Source organism: Musca domestica, unplaced genomic scaffold (assembly GCF_030504385.1).
Source record: "Musca domestica strain aabys unplaced genomic scaffold, Musca_domestica.polishedcontigs.V.1.1 2, whole genome shotgun sequence".
NCBI classification, from domain to species: Eukaryota; Metazoa; Arthropoda; class Insecta; order Diptera; family Muscidae; genus Musca; species Musca domestica.
The window spans coordinates 42,732,604-42,750,643 of record NW_026712249.1 but is presented as its reverse complement, the minus strand read 5'-3'; the positions used below and the strand labels follow the sequence as shown (position 1 = coordinate 42,750,643).

General features: G+C 32.7%; 1 protein-coding gene across 1 annotated transcript in view; it reads left to right on the top strand.

Annotated features, from left to right (window-relative positions):
* Positions 1 to 18,040, top strand: part of LOC101897114 (lachesin) — a 117,302-nt gene that overhangs the window by 42,750 nt on the left and 56,512 nt on the right. The window contains exons 2-3 of the mRNA XM_059122184.1: positions 11,460 to 11,569; positions 12,287 to 12,472. Of these exons, the coding sequence (XP_058978167.1) occupies positions 11,460 to 11,569; positions 12,287 to 12,472 (296 nt within the window). The remainder of the gene's footprint in view (positions 1 to 11,459; positions 11,570 to 12,286; positions 12,473 to 18,040) is intronic.

Below are 18,040 nucleotides of genomic sequence, written 5' to 3'. Positions count from 1 at the left end.
GGAATTGGATATGCCCGTAAAAGGTGTCTGTGTGTGTGGGTGCAAGAATGGAAAGCCTGTGTGAATATAAATAAATATAAGTTGCTATCATCAGCAACGAGGCAATAGAAAATTGTTGCGGCCATACCACTCACGACACCAATGCCATCAGCAGCAGCAGCATGCTCCTCATCGTGCACACCATTCGCCGCTCGTCAACCACCACCACCGCCATTAGCCGGAAGCAATTTTGCCCAAATGTTGCACAATTTCCCAACACTTTCAAATATTTACGAATCTGTTCTGTGTTCACTTAAATATATATACAGAATAGGCAACAAAATATTTGGCCAATTGTTGTAAACTATTTGGATTTTTTTTTGAGTTTTGTTTGAAATTTACGAATTGTGTAAAAATTATTTAACTATTGAAACATGTGCGTCATATTACAATGACATGTTTATTTTATTTTGGGCACCACTAAAATAAAACACATTTTATTGGATAATAAGGTTTTATTTCTGGGAATTTTGTTTTAATAACTTTAGCGACATAGCAACACCCGTTACGTTGATGATACTGTCCATGGGGAATGGACTATTAGCAGAGACAAATGGGGGTTTCATTTAATTTATAATTGAAATAAGTAAGAAAGCAGTATGATCGGCTGGACCGAACTTTGAATACTTCCTCCAAATGGAACGAATTTGGAACGAATTTTCAAAAAAAAGAAAATCAAATCCGTTTACAATTCTCTTAAAATCTTCAGAATGCAGAATATAACGAGTAACCGTTTTATTGGGGTCCATGCGAAAAGTTGGATGTGTATAGGTAAAACCCATTATAGTATTTAAATACGAAACTTGAAAAAATTCCGATGAATAGTGTCGCTAAAATCATCAAACTAGCGAATATGGAGTGATACCGATATAGGGAGGCTATGCAAAAATCTGGACCTGCATAAACAATTTTCGGTCACAGACTGTAGTACCCATTACTAAGTGCAAATACGAAATTTGGGGTCTATACAAAGACTGTATAGGGGCTATATAGTTTAACTAGAAAACGCCTTCCCTTTCGTCAAACTTAGTACCATTTAGTAATTTTCGTTCAAATATAGAACGCATCAAATTTAGTTTCGTACAATTTAAGGACGAGTTTCTAAACGACCGCCAAATCTCAAACGCACACCATAACTAATGTAAATATTAAATTTAAGAATTTCATTTCTATCCCTTCACCCATTTTGAAAAATTGTACCATTCAGTAATTTTCTTACAATTATAGTACACATTTCCGAAACCACCTCCATATGTCCAGGCTACACATGTGCGGTTAACCTTATACCAAATTTCAGATTTCAAATTATGGTACTATTTAGTACTTTTCGTACAATTTAGTACATATTTTTATATCTTAATTCCAGATAACAACAGAAACCTCAATATCAAATTTGAGGATTCCAGTTTTTTTCATTCACCCTATATCACGCATTTCCAAACCATCGCCAAATCTCGAACACAGATACCTTGAGTATTTTATCTCTAATCCTTCACCCAATTCAGTACTGTTCGTACAATTATTATATGTTCGGAAACCTCCTATTGTAATTGTACATACGAAAATATCTACTCCCTTATAAATGTTGAGCTTATGTTATTTCTTAAGAACTTCTATAAATGTGACGACATTTTACTTATCATCATCACGATCAATGATATTTACAGTTCATATATTACTAATAGATTTCTTATACCATTCTTCCACCCATCCCTCTCTCTCTCTCTCCACAGTCTGCAACAATTTCCTCAAGATTTCATTCACATAATTTGTTTTGTAAATTGTATACGGAAATATGTTAAGAAAATCTCTTCTAGAATGTATTACATACATTTTTTTCTTAAATTCAATTCAAGTGTATTTCCTCTGGCATTGTAATTATTCCTAGCTTCAACATTTCGAATATTTGTTAAACCCTGTACACAACTTGTATGAAAATTGTATTTTGTGGTTGAGTTGAGTTCAGTTCAGTTTATTTATCAACTTCAGCTCGCATGACATCTTCATCCTTATCTTATTTGCAAATATATATTCTCTCAAGTGTTAAAGGTTTTATTGAGTTTATTGTCCGGTTGTTATGACCATCTTCTACTTTTCCCTTCTTGGTGTGTATATTTAGCAATTGAAATGTGTAACATCATTTGCCAGATAGAATAGGAATGAAACTAAAATTATTTCTTTGCATTGAAGTAATTGAAACAATTAAGAATCGAGATATTTTAAATTGGAATGAGAAATGTAACATTGTTTGTAGTATTTAAAGGCTATTTATTTGCTTAATTTTTTTTTGAAATTTTAAAAGAATAGTAGGATTCCAGAACTACTATGATTTAGCCCACCGTTTCAGGACATTTGGAGTCGATCTAGCGATGTTCGTCAGACCGTCTGACTGTCTGGCTGCTTCCCTTTCTGTGCAAAAAATATTTTTTATTTGCTTCTCTTTCTGTGCAAAAAAATAATTTTTATTTGTTTTTTTTTTTTTTAAATTTTGACCTTTTGTGGGGGAGGTACAAGAAGGAGTGGACTGACGTATTTCATCTTGGTACCAGACCTTGGGTTAATAAAATTATTGGGCAGTGTGCAATTTGAAGACAATCGGACTCTTACATCACATTTTATAAGAATTGTAATTATTCTAAATTTTGACCGTTTGTGGGGGATGAACTTAATGGAGTGGACCGATATTGTCCATTTTCGCACCTGACGTAGCACTGGCGCAAATATTAGGATTTGCAAAGTTGGGCCAAAATCGATTTATCCTTTCTCTTTCTGTGCAGAAAATATATTATTTGAAAACGTCCACCTTTTGTGGGGGAGGTACCAGAAGGAGTGGACCGGTATATTCCATGTAATGCCAGAATTTGGGTTGATAAAAAATTGGGATGTGTGAAATTTGAAGATAATCGGACTCTTACATCACATTTTATGTTAGTTGTAATTATTCAAAATGTTGACCCTTTGTTGGGGAGGTACTTAATGGAGTGGACCGATATTGCCCATTATCGCACCTGACATAGCATTGATGCAAATATAAGGATATGCAAAGTTGGAGCAAATTCAGATTATCCTTTCTATTTCTGTGCAATGCATTTTTTTTTTTTTTTTTTGAAAATTTTGTCATTTTGTGTGAGATGTACCAGAAGCAGTGGACCGATAGTGCCCATCTCCGAAGTCGATTTAAGTTTGACAATAATATTATGATGTACAAACTTTGGATCAAATCGGATACTCCCTTCGAGGGTTATCGTGCGCACCATTCAGCCAGACAGACATACGGACGGACGGACATCGCTAGATTGACTCCAAATGTCCTGAAACGGATATGCAAAGTTGGAGCAAATTCAGATTATCCTTTCTATTTCTGTGCAATGAATTATTTTTTTTGAAAATTTTGTCATTTTGTGTGAGATGTACCAGAAGCAGTGGACCGATAGTGCCCATCTCCGAAGTCGATTTAAGTTTGACAATAATATTATGATGTACAAACTTTGGATCAAATCGGATACTCCCTTCGAGGGTTCGAGGGACTGGTGGAAATTGTTAAAATTATTTTCCAAAACAAAAATGTAGATGTAAACAACACAGATTGACAAACATCATCGAGTGTACGAGTAGCAGTGGCAGCATGTTCAGAAACCGAAAATGGAATGGAATGCATCAACATGCACGAACATGTTTGTTGGCAATGACGTTTATCTAAATATTGCCACTTGCAAAACAAAAATGTAAAACTTGCTGCTGACTGTGGGTGTTGAAAATTCGGAATAATGTCACACTCAAAATACGTAGCAGCAGAACAACTTTTGGAACAAGACAACGGGAAATGAATCCTTAAGAAAAATATGTCTGTTCTATTGAAGATAAAAACTATGTTTGCAATAATAGAAGCGAAACTTTTCTTAAAGGGCATTTTCTCGTTAACAAGGACGATGGTTTTTTGACTATTTAATAATGATGATAAAAAATAAATAAAATATATTTAAATACACAAATTTATACTTTTTTATTTATATTTTTATTAAAAATGTTGATGAAAATACAGAGTACTGAAATTTTTGGAAAAAAAAAAACTTCATTGAAAATTAAAACATATATACAGGGTGAGATAAAAAAACCACAACCAACTTTAGACTGCTGTCATTTCTAAGCCACTCGTCCGACAGCTGTTAAAATTATTCCAGTGACAGCTCATTATATTGTTTACAAAACGTACAAAAGCATTTTGTTGAAAATTTTCCAGAAAAGAGTTATTCGTGATGGAATTCAAGCGTGATAGTGTGATTTCTTAATATTTGGCTGGAAAACCGCAAGTGGCTATCGTTAGAGCTCTTCAGCATTCAAATGTGAATAAATCTTTTGTGTCTCGAACCATCGCTCTTTACCGTGATACGGGTAGCGTAGCCCGAAGTCAAGGAAGTGGACGGAAGAAAACAGCAAAATCAGCCGAAATGGTTCGAAAAGTTAAGAAGACACTTTATCGAAATCCGCGTCGCAGTGGCCGAAAAATGACTCGTGAGCTGAACATATCGTAATATTCCATACGGCATATGTTGAAAAATTAGCTTGAGGGAAAGCCACCGCAACAGAAAGAAAATAGACTTAAAGAACTATGGAGATGATTCGCTTGGCAGAAAGTTGTAAACTTCCGAATTTTGTTTTCTCCGATGACATTCGTTGTCGAGCAGTTTATAAACAAACAAAATGATTGTGTTTACTTGCCAAAGAGGTCAGATGAAAATGTGCACCTTCGGTTGGCCACCAGAACTCAAGCACCGGCCATTGTGATGGTGTGGGTCGCCATAACAGCCAATGGTCGTTAACCGCTTGTATTAATCGACCGTGGCATCAGAATAAATGCCGAATATAATCGGTAAAATATTCTCGAAGGTGTATTAAAGCTTTGGGCACGAAAACATTTCGGCCACAGAACTTGAACATTCCAACAGGACTTAGCAACATCGCGCTCAGCACCCGCCACCCCAAAATGGTTACAAAATGAGGTTTCTCGCTTCATTTCCAGCGCACAATGGCCACCAAAATCTCCGGATACCAATCCGTTGGACTATTATATCTGGAGTATTTTGGAAAGCAAGGTTGACACTAAAAAGTACCAAAGTGTCAATCACCTCAAGCAAGCGCTTTGCCGGAAATGGGCCAAAATACCGCAGAGCAACATTCGGGCAGCTTGTGACGGTTTCATTGGCCGTTTGAAGGCCATAATCCGTGCCAAAGGTGACCAATTCGAACAAATCGAAACATATTCTAAAATTTGATGCTATTTCCGATATTTTTTGCTTTCATTCAATAATTTAAAAAAAAGTAAAAATGATGGCGTTTGACTTTGTTGCAGTTTTTTTATCTCACCCTGTATGTCCAGGCTACACATGAACTGCGATCCTAATACCAAATCTCAGATTCCAAGCACTATATGTTCATCGGATACCATATAGAGTATTATTTAGTACTCTCGGTGCACTTGTACTACACATTTGCAAAACGCTTTATCATAAGCCTATTACAAACAGGGATCCCACAACAAAAAAGCAAAATTCGAACTGCACCCGTTCATTAAAAACAAAACTGTTCACAGCACACTTTTTACAAAACCTCTTTCAAGCTTGATTTTTTTTTTACCAACATTTTAGCTCTATTCGTCCATGTAATGCCTTATTGTACCACTTTACAGTACCATTTTACCATTTTAGAACTTATCGTAACCTAAGAGTTCGAATTTCCAAAATCCCTTTTGTATATAATTTTTTTTTTAAATTTAGTACTTTTCGTACCCTTTTAGTCCGAATTCCCAAAAACCCAACCTTATCACTTATGTTCGCAGCAGGACTGATCCTCGTGAAAAATTATTGTTTTAGCCGTTACATCTGGACGTTGATTCTCGGACGGTCAGTCAGTTATTTCACTACTATTTTATATATATGTAGATAAACTGACATAGGCGTAGGGCAAACCGACATTTCAATTATTAGTGTTTCCCAAACACTATTCTCTTTGGTGCATTCAATGCGAATGATGAAACCTTTGTGTAAAACTATATGTGTTCAAAATTTAAAGTAAACACTACACACTCACGTAAAACAACAACCACAACAAAAAATCATAAATCCAACAACTTTGATGATGTGAAAATTAATTTTCATTAGTACGAATAAATCTAGATTTCATTTTATGCTATAAACAAATTATTTGTTATTATATGCATATAACACCACCACCACCATGTGACGTATGAGTTATCTATCATACGTTCTCCTCGACATTACTCATACGCCATCACATTCATTCATTCATAGTTGTATGGCGAAATGCCGGTAAAAATATTAAGCATTTTTCCAACAACCACAACTGTATATGTTTGTCGTTTTGTTTTATTTCAACGTTAACATTTATCATCGACTCGTTTTGCGCCGACAAACCTAGGCAAACCACAAACACAAAAAACACATCCCGGAATGTTCGACACATTAAAAATTCTATAAATCACATTTTTTGGACAATTGAATTGAATTTTCTGGAAAGGGAGAAAGAAAAAAACGCAGCATGCTCATAATTTAATATGGGGTATATAGTTTCCCATTTACGTCTAGCGGTTGAGACACACAAGGAAGAACAAAAAAAAAACGATTGAAACGAGATCATGACAACTCCATAAATATTGAAGTAATGAAACCTTTACTTTAGTTTTTTGCCTTCCTCTCTTTGTCTCTCTCTCTCTATCTGCCATCCACTGTCGGCGATGGTATATTGAACTATGAGGCACAATCGAATTCAGAAAAAAAACCAACAATTTTGATTACTCATTCTATAAAAATTGTCGACAGTAGCGAGAAAAGTTTCAACCGAAAAAAAGGAATTGTGTCGAATTTTCTGTCGTTCTTCTTTCTTTCTTTTATCGACAACTGCAATGCAAATAAAGTTTTGTAAGTGATGTGAAGACGATGACATTGTTTGAAGATTGCAAAAACTACCCAAGGGTATCTTAGCGCCCTTGGCAGGATGTGTTGAGTTCATAATGGCGCTATTGGTATATTATTTATGCTCTTTACTGATATAAAGTAGAAAAATAGTTTTACTTTAACATTTATCTGTAAATAGCGCATTGCTATAATTAATTTTTAATTTTATAAAATCTAAATGCAGTAGATGCAGAGCTTAAATGGGAACATTTTTAAAACCGTTGGTTGGAACCCTAAAACGATAAAAATATTTAATAAAGAAAACCCTACTCAACGCGAAAAAATTAAGAATGTAACTTATATTCTTTCAAACTTCAAAATTGGAAGGTACCCTTGCATTGTATATATAAACCTTTCTATGTTTTAGGTTTAACTTCTTCGAAATTAAATCAAAAACTGCAAAATAATATTTTCTTGAAAATTTAGTCTGCAGAGGTTGACCACAAAATTTCACACTTTTACCCATGAAAAAATTTAATAATATCTTCAATTTGAAAAAAGGCTGAGGAAAATTTGACGAATCAATTAGGAAATATTTTCGGTTTTTCTACTCTTTTTTTTTTTTTTTTTTTTGGAACAAAACTTGAAATATTTTTTTGATATGCAGTGGAGATAAAGATCTGCTTTCTTTGGTTATTTTTAATAAAATTTGATGAGGAATATTTTTGTCTTCGTTAAATCAAAATGGTGCTTTGTAGGAAAGTTTTTGCATAAATTCACATCAAATACGGCTGTAACCCAATAATGTGTGTATGTATGAATTCCTGACGTTTAATTAAGACTAGGAAGTGCCCGGTACTTCGTCAGCGAAAAGTCCACCTTAAAGTTATAGATTCGTTCTAATAGTTTGTGTTTGGTCTTTTAAGTACTCAAAATGCAAAATTTATTCCGTTTGACAGTATTTTTCGACCAAAACTTAATACATCGTATATTATTTATGTTTTCCTTTTTCGGAAACCCTTGTCGTCTTCATATGTGAAACCTAGAAACCAACAGCGACCTCAAATTCAAATTTCAGCCCTAACCCTTCAAATTTAGTAACATTTAGTACGCACATCAAAAACAATCTTCATCTCTCCAGCCTATATACCAGCAGTGATCCATAAATAGTACTATTCAGTACGCATTTGCAAAACCACCTCCATAGTTCAATTCCAGATACCACCAGAGACTTCAATATACAATTTCAGTTTTTTTTTTTAGGTTTTCATCTCAATTATAAATTTAGAAATTTTAGTATAAATCAGTTCCGAATTTAGTTCAATTTGGTTCTTAAATAATTATAAAACACATTTCCAAAACCACCTCCAAATATTAATTCCAGATACCAACAAAGACCTCAATATCAAATTTGAGAATTTCAGCCCTATCCATTCACCCAGTAACATAATTAGTATTGTTTAGTACTGTTCATACAAATATAGGAGTCATTCCCAAATCATCTCACAGCTCAATTACAATTCCAACAGAGAACTAATTATCAAATTTCAGAATTTCAAGCCTTATCCTATCACCCAATACCAAATTTAGTATCATTTAGTACTTTTCGTACAATTATAGTACACTTTTCCAAATTCACCTTCATATCTTAACCTCAGTGACGTCGATATCAAATTTCCTTCGCACAATTCCAAATTTAGTTAATTTTAGTACTTTCCGAACAGCTATTGCACACACTTCCTAAACCACCTTCATATCTCAATTCCAAATACCAACAGAGACCTAAATGTCAAATTTAAGAATTCCAGCCTTATTCCTTCTCCCAAATAGAAAATTTAGTATCATCTAGGATTTTTCGTACAAATATGAGACGCATTTCCAAAGCACCGTAAAATTTCAATCACAGATATCATCAGTAATTTGAATATAATATTTTTTAGAATTTTATCTCCATCCTTTAAAATAAGGACAAATTTAGTACCATTAAGTACTTTCGCCCAATAATACTACACATCTCACAAACCATCTCCATATGTGCAGGCTACGCATGATCAGCTATGCTAATATATAATGTCAGTTTTTAAGCAATATATGTTCACTCTATACCAAATTGTACCAAATATAGTACTATTTAGTACTTTTCGTTCACTTGTAGTACGCATTTCCAGAAACACCTCTTTATCACAAGCCAACCACCAACAGGGACACCTATAAAAAATTTCAAAATGCCAGCTTCATCCGTTCACCTCAAAACAAATTGTTGCATATTTAGTACCATTTAGTACAGTTCTTACACCAAGTACACATTTCCAAATCAACCTTCATATCTCAATTCCAGATGCCAACAGACACCTCAATATCTAATTTAAGGGTTCCAGCTCTATTCCTTCACCGAATTTAATACCATTTTGTTCTTTTCGTACAAATATAAGACGGATTTCCAAACCACTGCCAAATCTCAAACACAAATATAATCAGTAATCTAAGTAACAAATTTAAGAATTGCATCTCTATCCCTTTACTCACTACCAAATATAGTACCATTCAGTACTTTTTGTACAAAAATGACACACATTTCCGAAACATATATTCCGGCTACGCATGAACAGCGACTCTTTGGTACACTTTTCCGAAACCACCTCTTTATCGGTAAACTACTACCAACAGAAACCCTAATAAAAAATTTTTCTAATTTTCACCTTCATCCGTTCATCCTAAGTCAAACTGTTCCAAATTTAGTACCATTTAGTACAGTTCGCACACTTAGTCCCATCCACTTTCAGATATCAACCTTACTTTCCAAATTTGATTCTTATACCAAATTTCAAGTTTTTAGCTCTATCCGTTCACATCACACCAAATGGTACAATATTAGAAATTTGGTACCATTTTCGAACTTTTTGTAACCTTAAAGTTCGAATTTTCAAAATTCCTTTGGTACCCATCCTGCACTCCTTCAATGACTGTCATTCCAAATTTCAGAATGGTAGCTCATTCCATCTGTCTAAGTTTATTAATTTTTAGTTCGTACCCTCATAATACGAATTTGGAAAATTCCAGCATATATCTTACAAAGTAAGACTGACCCTCGTTATCCCCTACACCACAAGGAGGTCAGGGTATTATGTCTTTGTGCATTTGTTTGTAACAGGCAAAAGGAAACGAGATAGACCCATAGTTCCTTTTGATGATCTGCATAGAATCACATTCTGAGTCGATTTATGCATGTCCGTCCGTCCGTCTGTCCATGTATTTTTGTAAACAATGTACAGGTCGTATTTATTGCCCGATCAAGAAGAAATTTTGCACAGATCATTTGTTTGGCCCAAGGACGAGCCCTATTGAAATTTAGATATAGCTCCCATTTATATCTTCGTCCGATTTGCCTTTTATTGTGCACCAAACGTGTAATATCAGCCCGAATTGTATGGAATTTTGCACATACAACCAAATCAGGCCTGAAAATAAGTGTGCCAAATTTGATTGAAATCGATTCACACATAGCTATAACTCTTATATATATTTTTCATCCGATTTGTTGTTTTTGTCTCCGCAGCCGTAATATGCACTCTGTAACAACGATATTCAGGGAAATATATCAAATACAGCTCAGAAATATATTTGCAAAATTTTATCGAGATCGGTTCAGATTTGGATAAAGCTCCCATATATACTTTTTCATCCGATTTTGTGCACCAAATGGGCAACACAAGTTCGAATTTAAAATATACAAATGCTTCGGCATATTTATTCCTTTGAACTTTAAATTATAATTATAATCATAGCCTGTATGATTGAATTCTTCCATAAAAACTTTTAATTGTTATGTGGAGCTCTACAAAATTAGCAAAGTGGTGTAGGGTATCATAAAGTCGGCCCCGCCCGAATTTCCTTATTGGTTTTTTATTTTATAAATATCTATATTTATAAAGGTATCTTTTACATACATTTTCAAAAGACAACCAATATGACCCTTTCATAGAGTCGCTTGTGGATTACAATTTTCGACCAAAATGATCTTCGTGTTGTTATCTGCAATATTGTCAAAGCCATTCTATTCTATGAAATCCTAACCTGAAAATTAAAAAAAAAAAGTTGAAGGGGGAGGTGCGAACTTACCCCCTCTATTTGGGTTACTTTGCGATGTAATCTTTCAAAACGCTGATTCACGAGTCTTCTATTTTTAGCTCTACTTTTATAACCTGCTTAATTTACCTGAAATTATGAAAAAGATTAATTTTGTTGCACAGTACTATTATGTTTTATTAAAATTTCGAAAAAGGAAGACATATGTAAAACACAGTTTTTGCTGCATTTTCATAGTTCGTTGCTCCCTATTCCAAAATATCTTTCTCTCACCTGTAGACAACTGCTTCAGAGTCAAGTCAGTTCAATTAAATTTAAAAGAATTACACATTTATTTTCTTCATTCCTTAAAATATTGAATTCTTCTTATTTTATTGAAAATTAAATTAAAAAACATATTTTTGTTTTCATTTTATTTTGCAGAAATTGCTGCATTCCAGCCGGAATTCGTTGAAAGCATATCGAATGTCTCGGTACCAGTGGGTCGGGATGCCACATTCACATGTCATGTGCGACATTTGGGAGGCTATAGGGTAAGTTGTAAACCATCCGGCCAAGAGAGGCCACATATCTACCAAACAACATAAATATCACACAGACAGACATACGCACATACATTTATAAATATTAACATACACATGCAGATATTATCGAATTTTTTATGAATAATTGCCTCGAACATTTCTGAACAAATACACGTGCACACTCACTCGCAAACACACACATTCACTCATTATATGTGTATGAGAAAAAGTACTTAATAACACATCAATTATAAAACACAATTCCGACAAACCTTGCATACACATACATATAAACAAAAACTCAGACACATACATAGATGCACTCGACTCTGACATACTCATACATTTGTAGGCAACAAAAAAGTCAACAACATGTTGTGGCAGTAAATCATTTTTGGTACATTTTTCACATATTCATATTCCGTACATACATACACGAAGCCAAAAACACTCAGCTCAAACGCTCCTGCATAGTTTGAAGAAACGTAGCGTAGAAATACTGCAATCAAGCAAAAAAAATGCAACAACCACAACAATATGAAACACAATGCATTTTCTTTTCGCTTTTTTGTTTTTTTTTTTTTTTTTTCTGTCGGAGTTCAACAAACTCATTTATTTTCCCAAAATGTGCATTCATACGTTTTTGGTGTTTTTCTCTCATATCTTTCATGTGTGTGTGTATGCGTATTTATGTTTTTTTTTTTTTTTCTGGTCTTTTGTGTTCAGGTTGGTTGGCTCAAAGCCGATACGAAAGCCATTCAGGCCATACACGAGAATGTCATAACCCATAATTCCCGTGTGACAGTCAGTCATTTGGATCAGAATACATGGAATCTCCACATACGGGCAGTAACCGAAGAGGATCGCGGCGGTTATATGTGTCAATTGAATACGGATCCCATGAAGAGTCAGGTAAGTAGCATTGAAATATGTGTTTAAGACAAAATAATAAACAAGTAAAAATAGAGTCAGTTTTGGCCAAGGCGAAACGGCTGTATCCTCTATAATGACAAAATATTTGTATAATTTAATATTATAAAATATTTTATTTTAAGCTGTAGGTTTTAATAGCAGGAAAGTTTGGTCGATCGGAACTTTGAACCATTTGAAAGGAATTTACACGATTAAAAAAATTCCGTTGAAAAATATTGCTAAAATCATAAAAATTACCGAAAATAGCTAAGTACCCTTTATGGGGGGCTATACGAAGAGCTGGATCTGCATGGGCAATTTTCTTTTAAAGTCCGTAGTACTTATTAGGAAGTGCAAATACATCGTGAGTACAGTTGTATGGAGGCTATACCAAAGCATGGACCATATTTTATAGCAGGACTTTTGCTATAAAATATGGTCCATGCTTTGCTATAAAATATGGTCCATGCTTAGACTTTACACACATCTGAATAAAATTTCGTCAACCTACTTCATTTCGTTCGAATGTTAGAGTGATTTTCACCGACGTACGGACAACCTTAAATCGAAATAGAATTTTATGCTGATCAAGAATATATATGCCATGTGGGGTCTAAAATGAATATTTCGAAGTGTTACAAACGGAATGAAAATCTATGGTTGAGGTTTTGAAAAGAGTTAAGTGCCAATTTTATACCCTCTTTTGGAAGATTTTAATTAGCGTCACATCGGTTGTTCTCAAAATCTCTAACATTTAAAGATATCCCAATAGTGTCCTTGTGCTAATAATGATGAACATTGAACCATTTGTGTTTTCTACGATTTAGTTTTTTGATTTTTTTTGAAAGCATCTTTGCGACGATATGTTATACCTGCTAATACTTCAAAATATGAAATGTGTGACCAGAACCCTTAAACGCTTAAAAATTTGAATTCTCTTTTTGGCACCAAATATCATGAAAAAATATTTCAAAACATAAAATTTCAACAGCTTTGGCTGGAAGATGTGACATTTAAAAACCACAACAATTTGGGAACGATCACTCTCAAATTCAAAATGTCCAGGCTAACTGGTAATCTCTAAAAATATGTTCAGATATAGAACTCTTGGAATCCAAGCTAGTTCGTGTTTAAACCTAATATGACAAGATCCATTCAGATTTTTTATTTAGCCTACCACATATATTTTTCTCTAATTTAACTATAGCTTGTAATTTTGACCCTACGTATTCAAAATTCTTAATAAATTGGGACATACGGGGACAGTATATCAAAAATATGTTCAGATTAAAAATTAGCATAATATCCAATTTTTTGATTACTTAAATCTCGAGTATTTCCTTACATATTTGTAACATTTCATATCAGACTAAGATTTTTGGTAAGGGCAATTTCGCTGCAATCCAAAAAAATCTAAATAAAAAAATAGCAGATATTAACACGACGAAGTGCCTGATATGGTCTAAATATGTCATACCGTAATATTTATAACAGACTTACGTCAGATAAATGGATAACACTGACCGGCTTTTTCTATGCATCTCCCAAAGAAGTTCAACATAACTAACAAATCAGAAATGTGTCCCTAAATCCCATTTTTTCCAAGCTACGCTCATCGTGTGAAGATGAGTGAAGTACAAATCCTTCGGGGATAAACATCACAAATCAAATGTAAAGCGAATAGAGTTCACAACTAAATTGTTATTTTTGAATAAAACTTAGGTTAGGCAAATATCCTATTTCAAACAACTGCTTCTAATTTAGAGAAATCGGATCAGTATTTGATCTCATTTTTTTTTTTGACCAAGTTCTAAGATTTGTAGGATATTTTTAAAAAGTTCCTGTTTACAAACTTTTAACCCATTTTATAAAGCACTTCTTGGCCAAGAATCTTGGTTTTATTAAAACAAAATTTTAATCGTTTTCTATGAACTTTTAAGGTGTTCCTGGCTTTGAATGTCGGTTCTATATAAAATATTTATATATTTATGGCCATGAATCTAGTTTCTATAAGAAATGTTTTTCAAGGTCTTCTCCAACAAATATCAAGGTTGTTAGTTGAATTGAATATATAATTATTGGATTTCCTCACAAAGAATCTTAGATATTTTTAATATCCTTATTTTATATGTTTGTGTGGTTTTTTAGTTGACCTTTGGACTCAAGTTTTCTTTCTTATTTTATTTTGTTTCATAATTTTATTTCCAATATTTCGATCGGCATCGACGATCTTCATCAGGGATTGAACTTTAAAAAACAAATAACATGCATTTAAATATTTTAAAAATTTTTTAAACATAATTAACAATTATAATAATTACATTTGTTTATATTCTTAAAAACAATTTCACTTCCACATCACATTACAGAGATTTTCAGACTAAACTTTTCGGTGTCTTTCTATTGTGTTTCTATAAATTTGCGCACAGTGTTCTGTGTCTGATTTGTAATTCATTCTATTTTCAATAGGGACATTAATTATGTAAAGCATTTCCAACATGTATCTTCGCTTGTAATTGTTCTCTTGTGTTAATATGTCAACATTTTTAAAATTAGGAGTATGTCCGGTTGTTGCACAGTGTGCGGCAAGTGCTGTTTTCTGTTCAAGAGGTTTGTCTTTAGCTTTTTGGTAAGATTTATGACCACTTAACCTTGTTTTTAATTTTGTTTTTGTTGTCCCAACATATACTTTATTGCATACGTTGGATCCGTCGCCATTGCATTTTATTTTGTATACAACATTGGATTTGTCATCTTGAGGAGTTTTTGATTTTGTTCTGCTGAAAAAATTGTTGTTAGTGTTGGTACTTCTCAATGCTAACTGATATTTTTCTTTATTGTACAAATTTGAATAAGAGAAACGTTCTGAAAAGCCACGTATATAAGTGGAAGGTTTGTAAATTTTTTTCTGGTTTTTGTTCAATATTGTCCAGTCTTTTGTATCTCACGTGTCTTATAAGTTGGTTAATCGTATTTTCAGGGAAATCGTTCATCTTTAAGATATTATTGATTTTGTTAATATTATCAGAATGAAATTTGACGTCGCTGATGTTTAGAACTCTCTGAATAAAGTTAGTGGCTGTATTTACCTTGATTCTACGTGGATGTTTGGAATGGAAATTTATTAATCTTCCTGAAGACGTAGGTTTTTGATACCAGCCTAGAAATAGAAGGTTGCCTTGTCTTATTACAACAGCGTCAAGGTATGGTAATTGGAGGTCCGATTCACATTCCATTGTGAATTTTATGTTTTTACAAATTCATACAAATTCAGTGTCAATGATGAAACAAAATTAATTGTTTTTTATTCTACTGACCTCAAGCCAAAATAAAATAAGAAAGAAAACTTATTTTATATATTTTTAAGTATTTTCTCACATTCTTTTCTCTCTGCAAGAATAGCAGTTTTATTTCGTTTTTCAATTTTTTTATTATTCGTTTTTCAATTTTTTTTATTATTTTATCATTATTTTTTTTTTATTTATTTATTTATTTATTTTTTTTTTTTTTTTTGAGGACTCGTTTCGTTGTTCTCTATAAATATCATGGTTTTATTTAAAATATTTTTGATCAAGGACTTCCTCACAGAAATCGTGGAATTTTAAAATGTTTTAAAGAACAATACACAAAATAGTACATTTGTTAAAAATATTTTTTCAAAAGATGTGTTACCAAGAATCGTGATTTCATAACATTTTTTTAAGGCCTTTGCGCCAAGGACCTTGTTTTTATTAAAATATATTTTTCAAGGATTTTTTGAATCAAGAATAGTGGTCATATTAAAAATATATTTTGATTTAAAAAAAAATGTTTTCAAGGATATCTCCTCAAGATTTATGATAAGAAAAATTAAATTTATTTTATAAAAACTATTTTTAAGGTCTTTTTCCAGGAATCGTGGTTTTATAAAAAATCATTTTTCAAAAACAGAATAGTGTTCTTATTAATAATATATATATTTTTAAGGACTCTCTCACCAAGAATAGTGGTTTTTTAATTTATTTAACTTCACGAGAAATTTTGGTTTATTAAAAAATATTTTCAAGGACTTTTCCACAAAGAATTGTGGTTTTATAAAAACCTGTTTTTATAGAACTTCGCTAGGAAACTTAATTTAATAAATCATATTTTCGTAGAAAAACGTGCTTTTATAAAAAATATTTTCAAAAATCGTAGTTTTATAACAAACCTTCTCCAGATAGTTCTTCACCAGGAATGGTGGTTTAAATAAGAATACGTTTCAAAGACTTCCAAGAATGGTGCTTTTATTTAAAATAGTATTATATTTTGTGATTTCATAAAAATATCTTCTAGGGCTTATTCACTAAAACTCGTAATGTAATAATAATATTTTCGAGGACTGTCTTACTACGAATCATGATTTCATGAAAAATCAAGGGTTTTGCTCATCAAGAATCGTAGTCATAACAACTTTTTTTTAAAGAAGAATCGTGGTTTTATGAAAAATAATTTTCAACTGTTTTCACATCAAAAATTGTGGTTTTATCGATAAAATTTTTCCAATTTCTATTTAAGGATGTTTCACATTAATTTGTGGATTTATAAAAAATATTTTTCAAAAAAATGCATATAAAGATATAGGTCGAATAATCTTAACATAACAATAAAAAAAATTAAATAAGTTTGTCAACAGGAATTATGGTTTTATAAAAAATCTGTACCCTACGCAACACTGATGCACAGGAGGCAGGGTATTTGTGCATTTCTTTGCATCATGCAGAAGAAACCGAGATTGACTCATAGTTCTTTTTGATGATATTTATAGAATCACATTATGAGTCGATTTATACTGAGATTTTTCACAATCACCAGCTAGGATGTATTTCGGCACAGCCGATCGAATTCAGCCTAGAAGCAAGTATTTCAAATTTGGTGAAAATCGATTAAGATACAGACATAGCTCCTATTTATTGGTTTGACCAGATTTGGTGTTTAAGTCCCACACATTCGCAATATGCATTCCAAAACAATGATATTTGATACCAGATATCTCATACAGCTCAGAAATACATCTGCCAAATTTTATGGAGATCGATTCAGATTTGAATATAGCTTCCATACATATTTTTATCCGACTTCACTAAATATATATCAGTCTAAATTGGATGGATTTTTTCCACTCACATGAATTGCCAATATAAACGTTTTTTGCGGGTAGCACAACTAGATATGCAAAGTTGTGTAGGGCATCATGTAGTCGGCTCCACCCGACTTTTGACCTTTTTTTACTGGATTTAATAATTACAAAAACTTCCCTACTATTTATTGTGTTTTATTGAAAATAAAATCTTTTAGGAGGAAAGAAAATCCTCCTCCTTAAGAACTTACTGCTTCCAAAGAGTTTTGTGGAGTTTTTATTAAAAGTATTTTTCAAGGACTCTTTGAACATTCTCGAGTCGTGGCTCTATTAAAGTTTTGCTTTTAAGATTTTTTAATAAATTAATTTTAGAGTGTTCGCTCCGGAAGGTATTTCTATTTAACATGCAAAAAATCACAGGTAGTAATATCTAATGCTAATATTGGAAATAACTAAGTGGTTCAGATTTT